The 23114-nt window shown below is 37.1% G+C and overlaps 1 protein-coding gene and 1 long non-coding RNA gene across 4 annotated transcripts in view; both read left to right on the top strand.

The window, feature by feature from the left end:
- Window positions 1-17094, top strand: part of TRIM36 (tripartite motif containing 36) — a 28583-nt gene extending 11489 nt beyond the window's left edge. For all 3 annotated transcript variants that reach the window (XM_031448843.2, XM_031448841.2, XM_064483236.1), the window contains 7 exons: window positions 1830-1976; window positions 5739-5834; window positions 8466-8719; window positions 8921-9045; window positions 12020-12310; window positions 14731-15028; window positions 16649-17094. In XM_031448843.2, the coding sequence (XP_031304703.2) occupies window positions 1830-1976; window positions 5739-5834; window positions 8466-8719; window positions 8921-9045; window positions 12020-12310; window positions 14731-15028; window positions 16649-17003 (1566 nt within the window). In that variant the 3' untranslated portion in view covers window positions 17004-17094. The remainder of the gene's footprint in view (window positions 1-1829; window positions 1977-5738; window positions 5835-8465; window positions 8720-8920; window positions 9046-12019; window positions 12311-14730; window positions 15029-16648) is intronic.
- A 4971-nt stretch (window positions 17095-22065) lies between these two features.
- Window positions 22066-23114, top strand: part of LOC105095374 (uncharacterized) — a 399959-nt gene continuing 398910 nt past the window's right edge. Inside the window, exon 1 of the long non-coding RNA XR_837744.3 lies at window positions 22066-22292. This is a non-coding gene — a long non-coding RNA (uncharacterized LOC105095374). The remainder of the gene's footprint in view (window positions 22293-23114) is intronic.

Raw genomic sequence — 23114 nt, 5'->3', positions numbered from 1 at the left:
TTGCAATTAAAAAGCTTTTGTGCTTTAATATAACTGTCTGAAAGTTGTGGTTGGGAAACATTCTGACATTTTTAGTTACCTAAAATTGTATTATGAATAAATAAGAGTAATTATAGCCTCACAGTTTAAAGTTTATGATATAGTGGTTATATAGTATCTGAAGTGGAATTTGTATTTCTTAAATATTCTAGGTAATTTCTGGAATAATGTTCAAAAGAACTTTATGAATAAGTGAAGTTTTAGATGAAACAAAATTGTCTGAGTTGATAATTGTTGAAGCTAGGTGAAGGATACATAGTGATTTGTTACATTCTGCCAAATCAATAATAAACAAATGGATAGATAAATATATATGTGTATGTGTATATGTTCTTTAAAAAAAAGAGAGAACTTTATGTATTTGCCCTGCTATGTGACTGAATAGCGGAATGATTATTGGATATCTTCACTTATGTTGCTTTCTTGAAACTATGAGCTGAGTATTTTTCACATCATATTAAATGGTAGATAAAAACAAAAACAATCAATGCTTACACTTTTTGGAATGACTTTTTCCTCAAATTATGTCAGTGTGGCAATAGATTTATGAAATACTTTCTAATTCTCTGTTATGTTCCTTATCTAAAGGTCACAGATTTTTAAAAATTTATAACTTCAACCTGGTGTTCTAATGTGTCTTTTAAAATATTAATTTAATTGACAAGTACTATTTCATCATTAAAGAACCTGTGATTATTAAATGAATATTGGGCTAGAACTTTTATGAGTTAAGAATTTCATGAAATTGAAAAATTTTAAGTATAAATTACAGTTTTGTTCTCTTTGCAAATGTAAGATTGATGAGAGAACCAAGTGTGAACATATTGAGGAGAAAAATTTTTTTCCTTCATTAGTGTTATTCACTATAGTAAAATTCTAAAAAGTAGTCTTTTATCCTGTAGAGTATTTGCCTTTTAATTTTGAGTTCTTGCATTCCTTGCAAAAAGCTGGACTTTATATTTTATTTTAAATATAATGGCTTGGAGAATGTAAGAACCTCACATGATGAAAAATTTGAAATCTTTTCTAGTTTTTCTCCTGGAGCTACACATTGGTATAAGGGCTTTTATACTGGAATTTTAAAAAAATTTCTCCACGTTATCAGATGAGTTATAGTTGCTTAAAATCTAGTCTTTTGGAATATGAGCAGCATTTTGATTTCATGAACACATTAAAGGAGTCCTCCCTTTCTTCCAAATGAGAACAGTTTTATTGTGTAAAATTTCAGTGGACCTTTGATGATAGTTTACAGAGTAAATAAAAAGGTAGAAACTTAAATTTGGTCAATGTGTACACAGTTAATATGTAAAAGGAAACATCTGGAAGCTTATATCGTAACTTGTTCCAAGACTGTCTTAGTAATAGATTTCTTTTGAGGATTATGAGGCCATGGGTTCTCAGAAGTTATTTGTTATGATACTTAATAAAAATATTGATCATGGTCATTAAGAATTACCTAGTCATTGTGGTCAGAAGGCCTTTCTAGCTTGTTTAAGCATTTCGCTTAAGTTTCATAGGAATGAAATTTTCACCTTCTTATCACCCAGTTTAGGGGAAATATCTTCTACACCATTTGAACCCTCAAATTGAAAAACAGTAATTCTAATCTACAGAATTTTCATACAATGTACCAAACACTTTTATTTCTTTTTACACTTTATTTAAGTGGCTTTTAGTGATTCTATATAAAGCAAATCTTTGTTTGGAAATTTATCCAGTTAATTGAAATCTTTTGAGCGCCATATAAGCTATGAACAGCCTTAATCACACTTTTATTCTTTATTCAATAGATTTTAATGTGCCCAGAACATGAAACAGAGAGAATAAACATGTACTGTGAATTATGTAAGCGACCAGTTTGTCATCTCTGTAAGCTGGGTGGTAATCATTCCAATCACCGTGTAACCACTATGAGCAGTGCCTACAAAACCTTAAAGGTAGAAAATTTATTTTTAGAACTAAATTTTGTATAATTCTGTATCATTTTATTTAAGATCTTTAAGTGTTTCTGTATTAAATCACAGCATGTTGTGTGATCTGTTGTACTGAAATGAATTAACAACCTACAGTGTTACTTAATGCCCTACTGATACTGGGTTGTAGTATTTCTGACTGGGCAGCTCTTTGTCCTGCAGATGTATTAGTTCTGAAGTCTGAGGGGAGAGAGGGATGAAGGACACTTCATTATGGTCCCCAAGTGAGCACGATGCCTGTGGCATTTAGTGTGTGTATGTGGGTGTTTTAAGACACTTGATTCTTGTTGCTTGCCGATAGAATTAGTATGAACTTTTTTGTTTATTCTGTTGGGTAAAACTGAGTTACTTCCTGTCTGTTAGCCTTCTGCACTGCCCTTTTAAACCTTTCAAATTTGATTGGTAGTCTACAGCCAGTGGTATGATGCTATTTTTTTGTTTCATTCTTTTTTCCTTTCTAAAAGGGACTTAATTCATTTTTAAATCTACCACCCATTTAAATTTTTGTTTCCATTCTATCTTTAATAATATGTGTATGCATTTTTTGGCGTGTATCTACTTTGCAATTATACGTACACATTCATATTTTGAATGTGTATGTCTGTCATTCTCAGTTTTCCCTCTACATTGAACACGTGGGTTACAGGCATCATTGTTTTATTGTCCATCCTCATTTACTCATTGTCATCTGTGTCATTCCTAGGTCAGTTGTGACTGATTTTTCTTCTTATTGTGATTTGTAGTTTCCTTCCTCTTTGCATGCCTGGCAAATTTTGGTTGGCTGCCGGGTATTGTAAATTTTACCTTGTTGGACACTGGATATTTTTGTATTCTGAGTTTTCTTCCAGTGTCTGATTAAGTTACTTGGGAACAATTTGTTCCTTTTGCATCTTCCTTTTAAGCTTTCTAGGCTGGACAGAATAGCATTTAGTTCTAGGACTAAATTTATCTGACTCTTGAAGTAAAAAACTGTTTACTCTTCCCAATGACCTATGAATTTTGAGGGTTTTTTCAGTCTGGCTGCTGGGGAACAGGCATTTCCCAGCCTGTGTGAGCTCCTAGAATTGTTCCCTCTCATGCTCTTGGGTGATACTTTCCCTGGCCTGTAGCAGTTTCCCCACACTTGCGAATTGATCAGAACTCTGCTGAATAAGCTGTCTGTCCTTAGGTGTTACGCTTTATAACCTCTGGTCTTCTTGGACTCCCGGCTTCATCTCCTCAAGTTGTGGGAGCTCATGGACCCCATTTGAGTTCTCTGCGCCTGGCCTGGGCCACTTTCTCCATCAGTAAGCTGAGGAAGTCATAGGCTGGTCTGGTTCCGCGTCTCTCAGGGAGGAGATGTTCTTTGTGTCTGGATGCCCAGTGTCTTGAGAGACGTTTCATTTATTCTGTTAGGTTTGTAAAATTGTTTCAAGTGGGAGAGTAAATTTAGTCTTTGTTTCTCTCATGTGCCCCCAACAGGCAATACCACTATTTGTAAATTTTAACTTTGATACCTTTTTTGTTTCTTATTGGTTTGATCTTAACACATGTTGTCCAAAATTTGTCTTCTGTTACCTGGAGTAAATCTTCGACAATAGTATACACTTAAGTTATCCTTAACATTTCTGTTATTAACTTCTCTCATTTAAATTTCAGACTTAAAAGAAATAGACTCTATAATGGATTTTTTAATCTATTCACTTTTTAGTAAAGATACAATTATGTAGGTTTGTTAAAAGTAGCAAACATCTTTTTAGATCTCCTTTTCACTTGGTTTCAGATTTTAAGCTGGAGGACTTCACGATCTCAGTGACATAGATTTATTTTATTTTCATTTTTACTCACTTGAGCGTTGCCAGGAGAGTGCTCAAACTTTGGTGGGTAATTAGAATCACCTGGAACACTTGGTAGGCCTACAGAGGCAAGGGCTGTCCTCCTTCAAGGAGCTTGGGTCTCTGCGTTTTTTATGAGCTCTCAGAAGACCGATGCACACCCGCATTTGAGAACCACTGCTCTAGAGGAAGCTTTGAGCAATTTTGGGGTCCTTTAGCCTCTGATCACTTACTAGAGGACTGGGCCCTGATATAACTAAAGGATTTAAACCTGCTCCCCCATTAGATGAACTTCCTGGATAAAGTGCCTAATATCGGTATCTGGTGTGTATATTTTCTGGAGGCCTATGAACAGATGGACTCACTGATTTTGGTTAAAACAGGTCTAGTCGTAACATGGACTGCCTGGGTTTAAGGGGACTCCTGAGACTGAGCCGTCTCAGATACAGGCTGTGGTTGACCAGAGACTTTGTCTGAGCATCACAGCTCACTGGAGCCACTTGGACCTTGGCCCGTGTTTCTGAATCCTGTCATCCATGCTTCTCTAGCCCACCTCGCACTTCTCACTTAAGCTGCTTTAGAACTAAGCCCTACTTCAACTTAAATGGCTGAATTCCTCCCCTTGGAGCTGTAGCTGAAGGAGTGCCAGCACTCACACCCTGTACATCTGGTCCCAACATGGGCCCGGCAGGGGTGGTCCTGAGGGGCTGTCATCTCCCTTGCAGCGTGGTGCTGAGAAAGTACCTCTCAGCCTGTGGCAACCTGCTTAGTGCGCGATGAGGAGGTGTCTAGTTCGGCTGTGAGTGTGTTTGTATTTTAGACACTGAGCTTTGGTTTCCTCATCTGTAAAGTGCTGGATTAAGATGCAAGATTTTAATGTCTCTTCCTGCTGTTAATGTCCTACAGTTTCCTTCTTGGTCCTATCCTCCCTTGAGTCATCAGAGATCTCGTTCCTCTGCCTAAGAGGTCTTTCCTCTGTCCCTCCAGTGAGCCATCAACGAAACTCATTGTGTCTGTTTGCTGGGTGTCCCTGAGTTAAAGATGGGTCCTGCCAGAGACCTCTCCCTTTGATTTCTACATACCTTCTCTTACTGCGTAACACGGTCTAAGTGAAAAAAGAGGAAGATGGTATAGGAAGGAGACTCACTTCTTTAATTCCTAAGAGATGGGTTTCTGCTCCTCTTCTTTCCTTCCTAACCCTATTCAACCCTTGGTCACCAGTTGTGACCAAGAAGTGCTCCGATCCTCCTTTAAGGGCTACAGCTTGGGATGTGCTTTCTGGATGTTCTTATTCTTACTTAGACTCAGGATGCATTGTCTGTTCCAGCTTTGTCCCCCAGGGTGCTTCAGGGTATCATTGTTTATTTTTAAATATATTTCAGGTATATTATGTTTTCTGGGGCTGCACTAGTGATCTCACAGAAACCCATGGCATTGTATCTGTGGTAAACTATACCAATTTCAAAATGACTACTTTATAAACAAGCTCTGGAAGTTACCTATTTGTGTATTTTCATTGTTGTGTACTGTGTAATTGTTTAATGAACATCTAGGGTGAGATGGACTATGAAGATCATTTTGGAAGAGTCTTTGTGGTTTTTCCTGTTGTGTGTGAGGGGGTGTGTGAGAGTGAATTATAAAATCTGGTGAAACACAGCACTGTATGAATTGATGCCCTTCCATTTACTTAGAAGCCTTGGGAGGAAGCGCTCTGGGATTTTTGACTAAAGTGCGCGTCACTACCTTGTTCTTGTTCTAACCTACTTCTAATCTTGCATATATTGCCGTAGTTGGTTTTGCTGTGTGTTCGTCAGAAGCTAAAGAAAAGGATACCGTGTTTAAAAAAAAAATTGGCAAGGCCTTTGTTACACTTCTATTTCTGCTTATTTGTGTCTCTAATATGTTCCAACAGGAAAAGCTTTCAAAGGATATTGATTACCTTATTGGCAAGGAGAGCCAGGTGAAGAGTCAAATTTCTGAACTAAACCTGTTAATGAAAGAAACAGAGGTAAGGGATAAGCTGGTTTGCATATTTTTCATTTAGTCATCTAGACATTCATTCATTCATAAAATCCTGAGGGTATTATATGAGTTGGGAGTGCAAAGTTGTGTTAGATTTCACTGCTGCTTTTCTGGAAAAACAAATGTAAAAAACAGGATGCTGTGTGATCAGTGCTGATAGAGGTTGTGATTAAATGATACTGGAGCACAGAGAACGACTGACTCTTTATACGGCAGTTCATGACGTCTCAAAAGCAGCAATATAAGAAAAACAGTAGCTTTTTACAATTATCTGTAAACTTAAACTTTAAGTTGCACTTAAAAATGTACTATATGTTGATAGGACCAGGTTTATTTCAATTTCCGGACACTCCTAAGTGTGTACCTGACATATGTTCACCAGAAGACATATATTAAAATGTTCATAGCTGCATTATTTGTATTAGCCGTAAAATGGAAAGTACTGGTGTCCATCAACAGTGGAATATAAATAGCAATGAAGAATGAATACAGCTATGTGCAACAGTGTAGATAAATCTTGCACTATATTGAAAGGAAGATGCCAGATACAAAGGAGCATATGCTGTGTGATTCCAAAAAGGTCAAAGTAGACTATGTCGTTCAGAATGGGAGTTGTTGGAGAGCGGGAAGAATTGATTAGTGCCTGGAAAGGTTGTAAGGGTGGCTTCTGGGGCACTGGTCATGATTTTTAATCTGTATGCTGGTTACATGGGTGTGTTTGCAAAGACTCATTGACCTTCCACTGCATGTACATTTTTCCCTTTGCATGTTATTAAGTAAAAAATTAGAAAAATTGATAGCATTTAAAAAACGATAGTAAGAGAGGATAGGACAGAGTTATTTTAAAATTCCAAATATTCTTCACTGATTTTGATCCCTATTTCTTTTCTCTATTTGAAATAAATTGAAGAGCTGTTACTTTTGATCACTTTAAAAGTTGTCATTAAGTATAAAAATATCTTGGCTAGTATGAGACAATTCTTGAGATTTTTTTTTTTCAAAAATAGGTTAAAATTATTAAAAAGTTATGTGAATGGCACTGTATTACTGGTATTGCTTTTGTTTTTAGTATTTTTTTGCTATTCAGTGATCACATTCACCGCCCTAAGTAAGTTATTTTTGTGTGTAGTTTAATAGTAGGATTTTATTTTTTATATTTGTGTCTAATTGACAAACTTTCTCTGTTTGATGTAATACCTCAACACAAAGCAGATTATCACCTAGGTGGTAGATTGCCTCAGGGATTGTATCTGTGGTCCTTTGAGGTTTGTCTTCATTGGTTCTCTCAGCCATGCTGCCTTCACTTCTGAAATAAGGAAAACCCGTGCTTGTTTTTGAGTTTGTCATTCAGTAGGTTGAAAATTGAGGCACTCAGGCATCAACTGTCCATGTAGATACTGATTGCTTGGGACCCTGGAGAAATTATTTAGCTTTTTATACCTCTGACCTAAGCTGCATTTGTAGGCTTATCAGAGAATTTGTCTCCATACTTGAATTTTACTTGGTGAATATTATGAGTTTAATGTCATATGTCACTGAAATACTACTGGAATGTCACCACCCTGGGTTCTCTCCTCCCACCCCCTTTTAAAAAAGAAATGGCTGTGTTGGGGTTAGGAAACAGAGAAGGAAATCTGGAAAATTTTCCTTTCACTATACATGTTGGCCAGAAGCCATTGGAAAATGTACAGCACACTTCTGCTATATATTGTCAGCTTTTAAGAATGTTCTCAAAGACTCCTTTCTGTTGGCTGCTGCTATGAGTCTATTATGATTAGTGCTTGTAAGTGTTCTGCTGGTCTTGTTTCAAAATCAAGTTGATCTCTGATTTTATGGACGTTCAAAGTGTTTAATAAGCCCTCCAGAGAGGATCATTTTATGGCAAAGTAGAAGCATAGCTCTGTGTACAGTGAAAATGATGTTTATTTCAGAGTATTTGACATTGTGGTGGGTGTTTTATGTAAATAATCCTTTTCAGTCTTTAGAAAAACCTAAGTGGTTTTGCTTTCCCAGTTTTCAGAACAGAAAAGCTCAAGCATAAGGAAGTTAATCTGCATGAGTTATAATTAAATCAACATTAATTAAATTATGGCTTTGTAATTACATATAATTAAATTAGTATTAATTTGAAGAGGAGTTACATTTTTACATCTTAGTAAAGGATGTCATTTTTTGAGGTCCATAGCTGTGGGTTAACTTCTTTAAAAATTGGAATATGATTGAAATGGTAAAATTTCCTGAATTAGAAATGAGTAAGTAACTCTAGAACTGTATTTTCTATGTTTTTTGTTAAATTAGTTAATTTCTACCTCAAGTTCCTTTGTATAGAGATTGAACATTGTTTTCTTATTTAATTGGTTAAATTGTTTATTGCTAGACTTTGGAGATGGAAAACTTAGGGAAACACAGTACTTTAAAATTACAAGTATGTCTGAAAGTTGCTGACCATTCCTTGCTAAGTGTGTTTGATGCCACATTATGGTTGTGAAAGCTTCAAAGAGTTGGACACACTCTTTTTCTTTACAGTATTTGGGTTTGTTTTGTTGAATTTTGGCTCGTTTGTGAAAAGCCATGTGGATTTAGCAGATGAAGTAACACTTTGCTTGTTTTATAATAGTGTAACGGAGAGCGGGCTAAAGAAGAAGCAATCACACATTTTGAAAAGCTCTTTGAAGTTCTAGAAGAGAGGAAATCATCTGTTTTGAAAGCAATTGATGCTTCAAAGAAACTAAGATTGGACAAATTTCAGACCCAGATGGAAGAGTATCAGGGGCTGCTAGAGAACAACGGACTTGTGGGATACGCTCAGGAAGTGCTGAAGGAGACCGACCAGTCTTGCTTCGTACAGACAGCAAAACAGCTCCACCTCAGGTACGTAACTCTGAGCTTAGAATGTCACTGAATGCTGCGGCGCTGAGGGGTTCGCCGTGCTGTGCTGCGTGCAGTACCTCTTGCTTCACTCATAACTTGAATGTTGCATGAAGTTTTCTTTTGTTAATCACATTGCAATTATTTAATCTGATTGGCCTCTTTAAGGAATCATTTGTTAATATAAAATATATCTGTCTGTAGAATACAGAAAGCTACAGAGTCCTTGAAGAGCTTTAGACCTGCGGCTCAGACATCTTTTGAAGACTATGTTGTTAATACATCTAAACAAACAGAACTTCTTGGAGAATTGTCCTTTTTCTCTAGTGGTAAGTTTTAGTAATGGCAAACCCTCACTTGTTTAGTTTGAATTTGCACCGCGAAGAAGAAACACAGGTTCTCTTCCATTTGACATTATAAAGCAGCATTGTCAGTTGCCCAGACTGTCATATCCTCCAAATCGTATCCCATTTATGTTTCTACAACCATGTTTTTATATTATTTATATTTGTTTTTAATCTAGCATAAAAGCTAGATTCTGTTGGTTTGTATTTTTTTAAACTGTGTTAATGACATCACGTTGTATATATCTTTTTTTTTGTCAATTGCTTTTTTGAGAAATTTAAGATAAACATTTGTTGCTACCGTGAAGTTCTGGTTTACAGCTGTATTTTAGCTTCATAGTATTCCATTATGTAAATTTTCCTACTGAGAGACAATTTGTTTCTGTTTTTTAATCTATTGTAAGCAATGCTCTGTTGAACATCTTTGTCAGTGTTTCTTTACGCATGTGTACGAGTTTCCCTAGGGCAGAAACCTAGAAATGATACCTCCAGGCTAAAAATGGCTGTAAGATGTTGAAGTGTTTCCATTGCTGTATGAGTTTGCTTGGGCCTCCAACACAATACCACAGACTGGGTGACGTAAACAACAGAAATTTATTTTCTTATAATTCTGGAGGCCAGAAGCCTGAGACAAAGCTCTGGGCAGGGTTGGTTTCTTCTGAGGCCTCTCCTAGGCGTGCAGACGGCCGTCTTCTCCCTCTCCCATCACGTGGTCTTCCCCCTGTACGTATCTGTGTCCAAATTTCTTGTAAGGACACTGGTCGTATTAGTCATATTGGACTAGGGTTCACCCTAATGGCCTGATTTTAATGGTATTACTTCTGTAAAGACCCTGTTTTTCAGTGAAGTCACCTCTGAGGTACTGGGGGTTGGAACTTCAACACACGCGTTTTAGTGAGCACAGGTCAGCCCATGACATTGGCTTATGTTTGAGTTCTGCTGCCTTCCAGCCACGAGGTCTTCCTTTCCTTCTTCCTCCTCACCTTTTTCCTCTCCCTCAGATTTCTCTTCTAGTCATGATGAACAGCTACAGCCCTTGGGAAAGTACACTTACAGTTTAATTTCTGTGTGGGTGTAGATGTGTGGATTTGTTTTCAGTCAAAGGAGACTTGTTAAAACCTCTGAAGCATTATTACTGTGACTGCCTTTCTCTTCAAATCAATACCTCTGCCTCCTATCAGTTCAGTACTGACCCTGCCTTTGATGATCTTGTTTTTTCAAATGTATGGTGTTCTTTGCAATGCTGATTCTCCTTCATATACTGTGCTCCCCCTTTTTCCAAAATAAATACTTGGAATTTTTCATATACATGGTAGTCTACTTAGAAGTACAAGGTCCTACCTCCCCCTAGGGGTCCCAGAACAGTCTTTGGGAAGACGAGGTTGAGGGCAGGTAGTGTTGGGTTATGCTGGTGCATATCAAAGAACCACTAAACGGACGGATCAGAATGGAAAGTAGTCACCTAGCTTCAGGCTTGTGGGTGCTCACCTCATTTTTTCCTGCATACACCTTTTTTTAGTAATCTGTTTTCCAAAAAAAGAGAAGAAAAGGGTATAGGGTGAGGCGTACCGGTCATGTTATTTTCTAACTAGCCTTTTTTTTAACATGTAGTTGGGATGACTTTCCAGATCTCATTGCTGCAAACACTGAGTTGCACAAATGCACACAGACATGCTTGTGCTTATCCATTGCTTATCCACAGCTGGGGGAGGGGGAGAGTTCTTTTCATTGCATACACGTCTCTGTGATTTGATATAAATGTGTGTTGATTTATGTGCACGTGTGCATGTGTGACTCTTATAGCTTATTTTTACCATATGACCAAAGCAGTGAAGCTTTTTGGAATTTATTCTATGGAAAGGATTATGAATATGCACAAAGAATTGGCTGTGATATTTTAATCATTGTATTTTTAGCGAAAAATTAGAAATGTTTCTGAAAATAGTTAAATGTTGGCGCATCCATATAGTGGAATGCCACTGGGAGAAAAATACTGGCAGGAGCTATACAAAATTATTGTAGTGATTATCTTTGAGTTATTTAGTTTTTATGTGTGTGTTTCATGTAGTTTCTGATTTTCTTACAAAAATATGTATCTTCTTTATACCAAGAAAAACTCATTTAAATTGCTTTGTAACTCTATTGGAGAAAACATGAAAGAAAACTCTATAATGTTTTATTAAAGTTTGTTTATTATTATACTCATCAAACTTAGATTTTAAAATATTTATTTAAATAATTATTTATAGGAGAATACATATTAGAAATTTCACATCCAGGATTGTTACTCAGTAGGTGGAAACTGAAGGGTATGTAGTTAAATTTTTTAATTTATGGTGTTTCAGAATTAATATGTAGAGCTAAAATTGAGTTTTATTAATTTTTGTTTGTCTCATTTTTCATTCTTCCTTCCCCCTTCAGTTATAAACACAAATATACCTTTTAAAGTCTGTATTTTATTTTTCTTTTTAAATTTTATTGTGATGAAACTTACCGTGAGATCTGTCCCCTTAGCAGATCTCAGGTGTGCAATGCAGGACTGTTGTCCACAGACACAGTGTTGTTCTGCAGGTCTCTAGAGCTTATTCATCTGCTTAATGGAAACTTTGTTGATTGATAAGTGCCCATTTCTCTCTGTGCCCCAGCCCCTGGTAACCACTATTTCAGTCTTTGATTATGTGAATTTAGCTATTTTAGGTAACTCACGTAAGTGGAATCTTGCATTCAGTGTTTGTCTTTCCGTGTCTGGCTTGTTTTACTTATTAGCAGATCCTCAAAGTCCACCCATGTTGTTGTGGTTGCAGGAATTATTCTTTTTCTTACATGCAGTATTATAAATTTACAAAGTTCTTGGAGCAGGAGAGAAACCCTTTAAGTGTTAACAATATATCATTTTTACTGAGGAAAAAGGTTCTGAAATAATATTTTAACATTGTTTTCTCTTTCATAATTCTTTCAGGCATAGATGTGCCAGAGATCAATGAGGAACAGAGCAAAGTTTATAACAATGCTTTGATAAATTGGCACCATCCAGAAAAGGATAAAGCTGATAGCTATGTCCTTGAATATCGGAAGATTAATAAAGATGAAGAAATGTTGTCTTGGAATGAGGTAGAAGTGTGTGGCACAAGTAAAGTTATTTCAGACCTTGAGAGCAACGTGAACTATGCTTTCAGAGTCAGAGCCTACAAGGGTTCAATCTGCAGTCCTTGCAGCAGAGAACTGATCCTTCATACTCCTCCAGCTCCAGGTATGTGAATACTGGGAATACAAAAACGTAGAGTTGGAAGAGACTGTGATTAAAAAAAATAAACTAATGTGTCCATGTAGACCTGCATTAACACGAGCTCTCATTTATAACAGATTCTAGAAAAGCAGATTCCATACCTAGGATTTAGAAATAGACTGAACCCTTGAATGTCACCATGTAGGCTGAGAACAGGATTAGATTTCTGACTGACATCAGATAGACCAAAACCTGAAGATGTTTGAGTGAGCAAGGTTATTAATTTGGGATTAATTATATTTTTATCACTTTATAGAAATTGCTATTAACATAGAATCTAGGTAGATATTTTTACAATGTATTGGTATAATAACATGAAGTGTAATTTTAATTAACCTAATCCTAACTTATCTGGATTTTCTAGCTCAGTGGTGACTAGCACACAGGGATGGAAGGCATGTATTAGAACCCTGTGGATAGCTTGCTCCACCTGCCCAGCCACCCTCCCTCCCCCTTCCAAGTTAAGTCCAAGTTCAAAACCACTAGTACTGCTTAAGCAGTGCCTGTAGAGCTGTGGAGAGCAAGTATGACTTACAGCTTAGTTGATACTGACTACAGCATCTCCACGGGTAAGGGACGTTTATAGCCAAAGTTGGGCTCATTCTGCTGTGTCGGTCAGAGCCTTAGAAATTCCTTCAGTTGGCTTTTAGACCCTGTTGCTCCTGCCAGTTTTCAGTGGCTTATGTACCCATATTTTGTGCCCTCTGCCCTTCCTTCCCTTTTCTTTTTCTTTAAATTTTTATTTTTGCAGGGGGGAGGTAATTAGGTTTATTTATTTTCAGAGGAGGTACTGGGGATTGAACCCAGGACCTGGTGCATGCTAAGCATGTTTTCTACCACTTGAGCTATACCCTCCCCCCTTCCTTCCCTTTTTTGTCCAGAGTGTACTGTCTACTCTCTGTTTTTCATGTACATTGTGGCTAGTTTAAAAAAAAATACAGATAGGGTTGGCTAAAATTATTTTTCTTGAATTTTAGTAAAATTCAAAAGAGTGTTAAGATGCATTTTTGCAAGTCTTAAGTAAATAATTTACAGTTTATGCAGTTTCTGCTTTCATTTTGGGTCTCTGACTGAAAGTGGAAGAAAAAAGAAACCTGAAAGTAGTTGCTGTTTTCAGTGACCAAGTGGAGGGGGAAGGAAGAAGGGAAATGCTAAAAGCTGTCTCCCTTTTCTCTGAGAGAAACCATGTGAATTGAGTGACCATCTAAATTTATTTTGCAAACTGGGAGACTTTTGAGATTGAAAGGAAGTGTGAATTACCATGCTGGGACAGGAGGGATTACCAGGAAGAATGGTCAGTTTACATATGGAGAATGGTTTTAGCTTGCTAGCAGGCAGTTTTTTTAAACTAGTGGTATAATATAGTTAAAATTTGCCATTTTAACCATTTTTAAGTGTACATTTCAGTGGCATTGAGTACATCCACCATCACCACTCACAATGTCTAGAACTTTTCATTTTTCCAGCTGACACTGTGCCCATTAAACAATAACTCCCCATTCACAGCCCACCCCCAACCTTACCTGCCCCCAGAGCCTGGTACCTCTATTTTACCTCTGCCTCTATGAATTTGCCTATCTCACGTGAGTGGGTTTACATAATCCTTTTGTGACTGGTTTATTGCAGGGCTCATCCATGTTGTAGCATGTATCAGAATTTCCTTTTTGGGGGTGAATGATATTCCATTGTATGTATATATCACACATCCTTTTTCCATTCATCTGTTGATGAGCATTTGGATTGTTTCCACTTTTGTGGCTAGCCAGTAAATGTTAGGCTTAATAGATTTGAGTTGATAAAGATTTATGAAGGTGATGTTATCTTCATTCTATAGTTGAGGAAATTAAAGTTTAGGTTATCCTCTAGTTAAATGTTTGAGCCAGGAATTCAAACCCAGGTATCTCTGAACCTGGGTGCTTTTTTTTTTTTTTTTTTTTTGGTACACTGCACACTGTTTCTCATGTCTGCCATGTTGATTGAAAAGGAAAATACCTTATTAAATTGCTAATATTTTTCAAATTTGGAATAAATTTTAAGAATATGTATGGATATTTTTGAAAATGTACAACCCCTTATTTTAGGGATAAAAGGACAGATTGAATAGTGTACAATATTTAGGATAGATAGGCTGTCATTCATAAATTTCTCATATATTTAAAATGTTTCTTCCTCTTTGAGATTTCTGAAGGTTTTCAGGTATAGAGAATTTACTGGAAGTTACTTGTAAGTTGAGGTTTTGGTTTGTCATGATTTGTGTACGGTAGAATGATATATTCATCATCTTCTCTTTTTTGTAATTTGTTTGAAAATCCTGTCAAATTTAACCATAAATTGTAGAAATGCTAATAAATAATTTGCAGACTAATTTTAAGCTCTATTTACAGTTTTCAGTTTCCTTTTTGATGAAAAATGTGGCTATAATAATGAACACCTCTTGCTGAACTTGAAACGAGACCGTGTAGAGAGTAGAGCTGGTTTTAACCTTCTGCTTGCTGCGGAGCGGATCCAAGTGGGTTATTACACGAGCTTAGACTACATCATTGGAGATGTGGGAATTACAAAAGGGAAACACTTCTGGGCCTTCCGTGTGGAACCGTATTCCTACCTGGTAAAAGTGGGAGTTGCTTCCAGTGATAAACTACAAGAATGGCTCCGTTCTCCGCGGGATGCAGTTAGTCCAAGGTAGCTTCTTTTATTGCTCTAGGACTTGATAATTCTTTCATTTTTTTCTAAAAAAGTAAACCTCCTGATTTAGCAAGGTAAGACTGAAAATAGACTTGGATTTCCTTACTACGTTTATAGAGTATACATTTCTGAGACTCAGGTGTTTTGGCTCTGCTTGTGTGGCTGGCTAAAAAAGGGAGTCAGATTGTCTTGTATTCACACAGTGAGTAATGAAATTCAGCAGTTAAGGTTTTTTTAAAATTTTTTTATTTTTTGGGGGGAAGCAGCTAGGTTTGTTTGTTTCTTTAATGGAGGTACTGGGGACCTCATGCATGCTAAGCACACTACCACTGAGCTATACCACCCCCCTAGCAGTTAAGTTCTGATGCCATGAGGAAATAAATCTGTTTTGGGTATCTTTTAATTATGGTATCAAAATTTAGAACTTTGAAAGTCTTTCACATCAGTTAAGGTAACTGATTATTAAGGTCATTATGTGATAAAAATGATATAAATTGTGAAATGCCTCTAAAGGCCATACTTCACGATTGATAAGTTTAAGTTGTTCTTTTGTTAAGGGATACAGTTTCTTTAAACTGTCCCATAAGCACTTTACAAAACTGGGTCATGGTAAACACATTTACATGGCAAAAAATTCCAGTTTCTTGAGATTTACTGTTTAATGGAGACTGTACAGTTTAGTTTTTTTAGATGGTATTGTGTGAACTAGCCCAGACAAATAATTTTTGACTGTTTATGTCTACAGAATTCCCAGATTAACATTCCAAGTGATAGGAAAAACTTTTTGCACCAACATTAGAAATTGAAATAACAGTGAAAATTATAGTAGGGAACTAGTTACTTAAACATAGTGGCATGTCTACTTGGTAGATTATTATTATTAATAATGTTTTTTAAAAAGTTTATAACATGAGAGATACCAAAAGTGAAAAAACTTGATTAAAATTGCTGATGTAGTATGATCACAAATATATGAGAAGCAAACTATGCATGGGGGAAAAAAACGAAGGAACTTTGTATCAAAATTTTATTTAAGATGTTACTATTTTATAATTGACGGGGGTGAGTTGGTGGGGGGGACCCTTCGTAACACTTGCTTACGTCATAGATCCACGTAGAAATCCTAGCCAGGAAATACAGTTCTTAGGGGGAGGAAGAAGCATGCTTTTTTCTCCTGCATTATTTTGCGGTGCTCATTTATTTTACTTAGTCTGGTAATTCCTTGGATTAGGGAGCCTATCTTGGCTTTTTATTTTTTTAATATATGATCTTGTGCTGTAAATATTTAATCTTTGTCAGGTTCCTTCAGTTCCCTTCCCTCTGCTTTATTTTTGATAGACCAGAATTATTTTTAGATTCTCATCTGTGTATATATCTAGGTAAAGTTGGATGATATTTTATGACAGAATTTGGGGCTGAGTCTGTGGTGTAATTCTAAGTGGCAATGTGCTGTCCTTAATGTTAATTGATTATGGCTTAACAGAAAGTTTTTGATGTAGAGTGTATTTTAATTTTCAATCAATGTATGTTACATTGTGGAAATGTTTTGAAGCTACTTGAAGGCCTGTCAATGATGATACAGATAAGATTCTGCTTTGTCTGTGTGTTGTGTTTTAGATACGAGCAAGACAGTGGGCATGACAGCGGAAGTGAAGATACCTGTTTTGACTCTTCACAACCCTTTACATTAGTTACTATAGGCATGAAGAAATTTTTTATACCCAAGTCACCTACTTCTTCCAATGAACCTGAAAACAGAGTTCTACCCATGCCAACAAGTATAGGGGTTTTCCTCGACTATGACAAAGGCAAAGTGGGTTTCTATGACATGGACCATATGAAATGCCTTTATGAGCGCCAAGTGGACTGTTCGCATACGATGTATCCAGCATTTGCATTAATGGGCAGTGGAGGAATTCAGCTCGAGGAATCCATCACAGCAAAATATCTAGAATACCAAGAGAACATGTAGTTTAAACACCTAATGTGACTTAGGATAAGAAATGTGAGCAAAATAATGCCTTGGTGTTAACCTTCGTAACTAATTACATGTCATCTAAGTATTCTGTTGCCACACTTGTTTTTTGTGTATGTTTCTTCTTAAAACACTGAAAACCTGAACACCCTTTCTGCCTTTCACAAATGACAGGAAGAAGATACTCTTTCCTAGTGAACACTGAAATAGGTAACTGGCTTGTCTTTGTATGCACAGGAAATCTAATTTATTTATGTCAGTTTGTGTTGCTCATACATTTTTTTTTTTTTGAGGGGGGATACAAAAGTATTTATTATGCTTCTTTTGTGTTTGGTTTTTCATTTTTATATCATGTTTATGTCCTAAGAGAAGATATTTTTAAAATGCCTTATGAATAGAAATTAGTATTAAGCATTGCGTTGTGTGTTTGTTTTTAATAGGAAAAAAAAGGTATAGATAGGTAAAAAGAAAAAGGCCATAGAAATGGTAGTATATTTAAATGGAAAATTATGTATTTAATACTAAAAATATATTGCCTGGAAAGTGAATACTACTGGATTTATTTTAAGACCACAAACTATATCTTTAAGGACATTTTTCAGCGTTCTTGTAGCTGTAATGTCCATACCTGCATGTGTAGGAAAGATGATTTCTTGTAAGAAACAAAGTTTTTGGCTAACACATGAAGCTTTTCACTTAATATAATTTTGGGGGGAAAATATGTCTTCAGTTTTTTTTGGTTACTCTGAAAATATTTGAGCTTATATCAAATAATTAGTTTCATAAATATTAGTGGAAATACACTGATAATTGTCATTCTTTTTGCTCTCTTTTTGTGTCTTGTCATTTTCATTTTTTTCACAGAAATAATACATATCAAATTGTCCTGATTTATGTTTACACGTTTGAAAAGTTCATGATATATTTTTAGTGTCATTAAATATATTATAAAATGTGAAATAATGATCTGGTCAGTTGTATGGCATTTTCCATGGCTCAGTGGTAATAAGCATTTTTAGTATAAGCAAGTAAAAATACAAATTTTATTATTAAGGAATAATAAATAAAATCATAATGACTGTGTGTACCCTTTGAAAAGTTAAAAGTTCTTTGAATTTGAAGAATTACATTGTATCTAATTTTATCTTCATTTTTGAAAGATGTTCCTTTTTAAGTGGTTTTATTTAAACTGGTTAGTTTTTTTGAAGGTAGAGTATTCAGAAACTAGACTGTTAAGCATTTAGCATTAGTCATTTTGGAATGCTTCTGACATATTTTAATTGACTACCCCAAACTCTTAGGTCTGGATTTTTTTGGTGGGGGTATGGAAATCTGTTTTTCAGGCTGGTAGCACTAACTTACCTTATTTTTCCCCGACCCAAGTAGGAAATATCATGGAGAATTTCAGTGTTTAGTAGGCTTTGTTACTTTCTCACTTATGAATGGCACTTTATGACATAGGCTGAACTAAACACATATGCAGTGTTACGTGGATCATTGTGCAGTAAAGCTGCTAAAGTCACACGTGTGGTAAAGTGTGAGAGTCTCAAGCCTGTGAAGCACACATCACATAGACATTTTAAATATAAAACTTTAATAGGAAGAGGAAAGCCACTTAAGACGTTGTATAGTTGCGTATAAATTGTTCTCCTGGTCTTCTTTCATTTTTCATAAAAATTAAAGGTAAGTCAAGTGCAATGATTGAAATCAAAATGCCAGGAATTCTCACTATGTTTATATGGAAAATGGAAACAAATAGTTTATGAAAAGATGTTTGACTGAATAAATTAGAGCTAAAGTTTTAGATAAGATTGTTTTAGGATCTACTAGCTTTAGTTCTTGTGGAAGTGACCATTAGAGAAGTTTAACATGAATATGAAACTAATTTACAGTTGACCCTTGAATAATGCAGGGGTTAGGGGCGCCCACCCTCCATGCAGTTGAAAATCCAAATATAACTTTATAGCTGGCCCTCTCTCTGTATCCTCGGTTCTGCATCTGAGGATCCAGCTCACTGGGGGTTGTGTAGTACTGTAGAGCAGTAAATGGACCCATGCAGTTCAAACCTGTGTTGTTCAAGGATCAACTGTATTTTAATTAATTGATCAGTTTGTCTAATACTTCTTTTGTGATCCATAATAGGTCATATTTTGATCATATGAGTGGCCCTTTAGTTCACATTCATACTTTTAGGTTATGGGGCTCTGGTAGTTGTATTAAGTTTGAATCTCGTTGAATTGCTAGAAATGTTTGATGGGTCTTAATTTTAAAATAAGTAAGGGTAGACTCGAGAATATCCCTATCACATTGTATAATAAGTTAATTTTCATATTCACAATTGCTTTCTTGAAAGTAGTAGGAATCAGAGCTACCTCCTGGGGATGGAACAAAATCTGAACCCGTTAAATCTTTAGAAATAGCCCATCATCTGATAGACCCTGAGAGTGTATCCCATGTGAGAATATAGTCAAACATTGGGTTGCTACAGAAGACAATTGAGAAATAGCATTAGAGGCAGGAATACACTTAAGAAATTATGTTCTACCAGACAGACTGGCATTCATCTTAAATGAGTTTTACCTGCGTTTTTATGGGACTAACATCCTGAGAGTTGGAATTTTTCTTGAGACTCTTTTTGCTTTAAAAAACTAACTTGAAGGAATTTAGTTTTTATTGTTGTTTGATTTGGAATTACATCAACTGAGAAAAAGTCCTTAACTCCTGCTGTTACGAGACTGCTATGCACTGGGTAAAAGGTGAACAAGACAGTGCAGTTAGGTTCCCACTTTTGGGAGCTGAATTTCTAGGAAGGAGAGATGATAAAAGTGGAAGGGACTGAGAGTGCCTGAGGTGGGAGCTAATATTAGATTTGGTGGTCAGGGAAGCCCCTCTGGGGAACTCTGAGGAAGCTAAGCAAAGAGCATGCTAGGTAGGGTGAACCTTAAGTGCAAAAAGGCTTTGAGATAATGCATTGGTCAGAGTTCTGGCTGGAAATAGAATTCACCCTAGCTGGTTCAGTTGAAAAGAAGTTGATGAAAGAGATATGGGCAACCTTAAAAGAAGCAGCAAGAAGTGGCGAGGTGGCGGGAGGGACTAGTCACAGCCTGAAGCCACTGCTGCCTCTAGAACAAGGGGACAAGGGGAAATTGTGTTACTAGGTCTCAGGGAGAGTGAGAGCATGAAGGGAGGGTTGCTATAGGAGGCAGCTGTTGCCAAAGATGTGGTGCCAAAGACAGGGAGGGAGTCAAATACCCTCCACCTGATCTACGAGGGCTGCTTACTGAACAAACCCAACTGGCAGGCAGCCAGCAAGTGTTCTCTAGAGATGCACACAGCAGGGATCTTCCTCCTGGGGTACATGTCTAAAGGGTGGTCTAAGAGCAGTTTATAGGTTTGGGGGAAAGGAGAGGACTCCACCAGCAAATAAGTTTGGATAATACTCCATTAAGCAAAATTAGGTATTCGATGTATTTTTGATTGCAGGAATTCTCCCAGCATTTACTTGTCTATATGGCTCTGAATCTCACTGAGAATTCTGAGGAACACACGGACATAGTAGTAGTGGTTAGTGCGGATTTTTGGTTTGGATTGATATCTGAGGTTTGTCATGTAATAGCTGTGTGATCTTAGACAAGTTAGTAACTTTGCACCTCACCTTGTCTGTAAAATAGTTCCAGTGCTGTGCACTTCCGGTAAATCAGATCACGTATCCAAACACTTAACACAGTGCCTTGTGTATAGTAAGTACTCACTATATGGTGGTTTCATATATACATTCTGCTTTTAAATAGCATGTCTAAAAATACTGTTTAACCTCGTAAGAGATCTTAGAAATGATGAGAATATATTTCAGTACAGAATTGTACTAGGGGAATCAAAGTGTATTTAAGTGCTGTTATTTGCTTGTAATGCCCGAAATGAAACTGGAGAGGTGCAGTCGTCCCCACTTATTTCCAGGGACTATGCCCCAAACCCTCTGTGGATGCCTGAAGCTGCAAATAGTACTAACCTATATATTCTATGTTTTCTCCTTTACATACGTAGCTGTGATAGTTTAATTTATAAATTAGGCACAGTACGAGATAAAACAATAGTAATAAAAACATAACATAATATACTGTAATAAAAGTTCTGTGAGTGTGGTTTCTCCCTGAAAATTTTTTACCGTATCCAACCTACTTGTGGTGGCCTGAGATGGTAAAACGCCTGCGTGACCGGATGAACTGACGTGAATGACGCAGGCAGTGAGAGTATCGCGAGGCTACCGTTGACCTTCTGACCTTACGTCGGAAGGAAGACGCGACCTGCTTCCGGCGAGCTTAGGTTGTCGTGGGCTGACGATACGGGTGGTTGCACGTCAGGAGCAGACGTGTCCGTGGTGTTGGACCCGGCAGGATGGAGCAGGACCGTGAGGTACCATCACGTTACTTAGTGTGCAATTTAAAAACTTCTGAATTGCTTATTTGGGGAAATTTCCATTTAATATTTTCAAACTGGGATTGACCCTGGGTAACTGAAATCATAGAAAGCGAAACTGTAGATAAGGGGGGAACTACCGTATGTAAATGAGTAATTTGAGGTCTGATTCAGCCGGTCAGATAATTCAGTTTTCTGTGAGATAATATGGTCTAGGTGTGTTTCTTTGTTATTACATAACAATGAGCAAGGAGTAGGGGAGAGTAAAGCTCAAGTGGGTAGAGTGCGCGCTTAGCGTGCAGGAAGTCCTGCGTTCAATCCCCAGTACCTCTATTTAAATAAATAAACCTAATTACTGCCTCCCACTAGAAAAAAAACAGAACAAAAAACCTAAAACGTAACAATGGGCATGAGAACATAAAACGCAGAGAAGGACTTATGTAGTCTGTCAGCTGTTCAGTGTCTCAGATTAACTTAGTTCCTATACATCTCTCAGTGGCTCCCGGAACCTGCTCATGGTCTTGTTAATTAAACAGCAGCTTGTAGCCTGGAACAGTGCTTCTCAAGTGTTAACGTTCATATGGGCCACCTGGGGATCCAGCTAAAGTGCAGATTTTGATTCAGGAGAGCTGAGATGGAGGTTGAGCGTCTGCGTTTTTTCACCAGCTCCAGGTGAAGCCAGTGGTGCTCATCCACAGATCACAGTGTGAGTAGCTGGGCTTTAGAGAACTCGATGGGTCCTCTGTGTCTGCATGGCTCTGGAGGTGGAATCAGAGGTACCAAAGCACACACTAGTTTGCAGTGAAAACTGAGCTAGCTTAACAGGAATGGGAACTTTCATCTGAGATATACACTTCAAGAGATTTACAGGTAAGGCCAAAATTATCTTTTAAAGAAGCTGTGAATCCGCTTGGGCACTTGGGCAAACATTTAATTGAAATTTCTAAGATACTGGGTCATACAGTATAGGAGAGTGAGTTTGGGATTCCACAATTAAGTGAAGGGGTTACAGGACACCTCACCCTTTTAAAACAAACCAATCAATTTCTGCATGTGTGTTCTATTGTGTGCACAACGTGGTGGGCCGGGGGCTGATAAAAGTATTTACCAAAGGTTGAGTATAAGAATAGAAAGGAGTTTATTAGGGTGCCCTGTCATAGACAAGAGCGGGCCACACAGATGAGAGGTACCTGTGTGAGCACCGAGGGCTGGTTGTTGGGGTGTTTTATAAGGTCGGGTCACAAGGTGCCTGATCCGCTTGTGCACAAGTCTCTGATTGCTTACAGGTGAGGTAAGGGGTTTAGGGTCTGGGAAGGGCTGATAAGATGCGCTGAAGCAAGCCAGCCTGAGCATTACCTGGGGCTATTAGTTTGTTAGGGGAAACACGCTCAGTAAAGGATGTACTTTATCTCTTGAGAGATCGCAGGCAGACATCTGAGAGCCCAGGAATGGGGGTCTTTGGAGTCTGAAGGATGTCAGTGGGCCCCACATGTTCCAAAATGTGTCTTGCGTAGAATTTGCTTGATCTTCACCCTTAGTCCTTGATACTACTAGAATGTGGTAATTGCAAAATATATCCACAATTAAAAGAGTTGTTAGAATGTATTATTTATTATCATTTATTGCCTGCTGTATTCTAGGAATGATATTAATTGCTTTATATAGTTTCTTAATTCTCATAACATTCCTGAG

This window comes from Camelus dromedarius, chromosome 3, assembly GCF_036321535.1.
Source record: "Camelus dromedarius isolate mCamDro1 chromosome 3, mCamDro1.pat, whole genome shotgun sequence".
Classification (NCBI taxonomy): Eukaryota; Metazoa; Chordata; class Mammalia; order Artiodactyla; family Camelidae; genus Camelus; species Camelus dromedarius.
The sequence above is the reverse complement of the archived record's forward strand: the minus strand, read 5'-3'. Positions and strand labels throughout refer to the sequence as shown.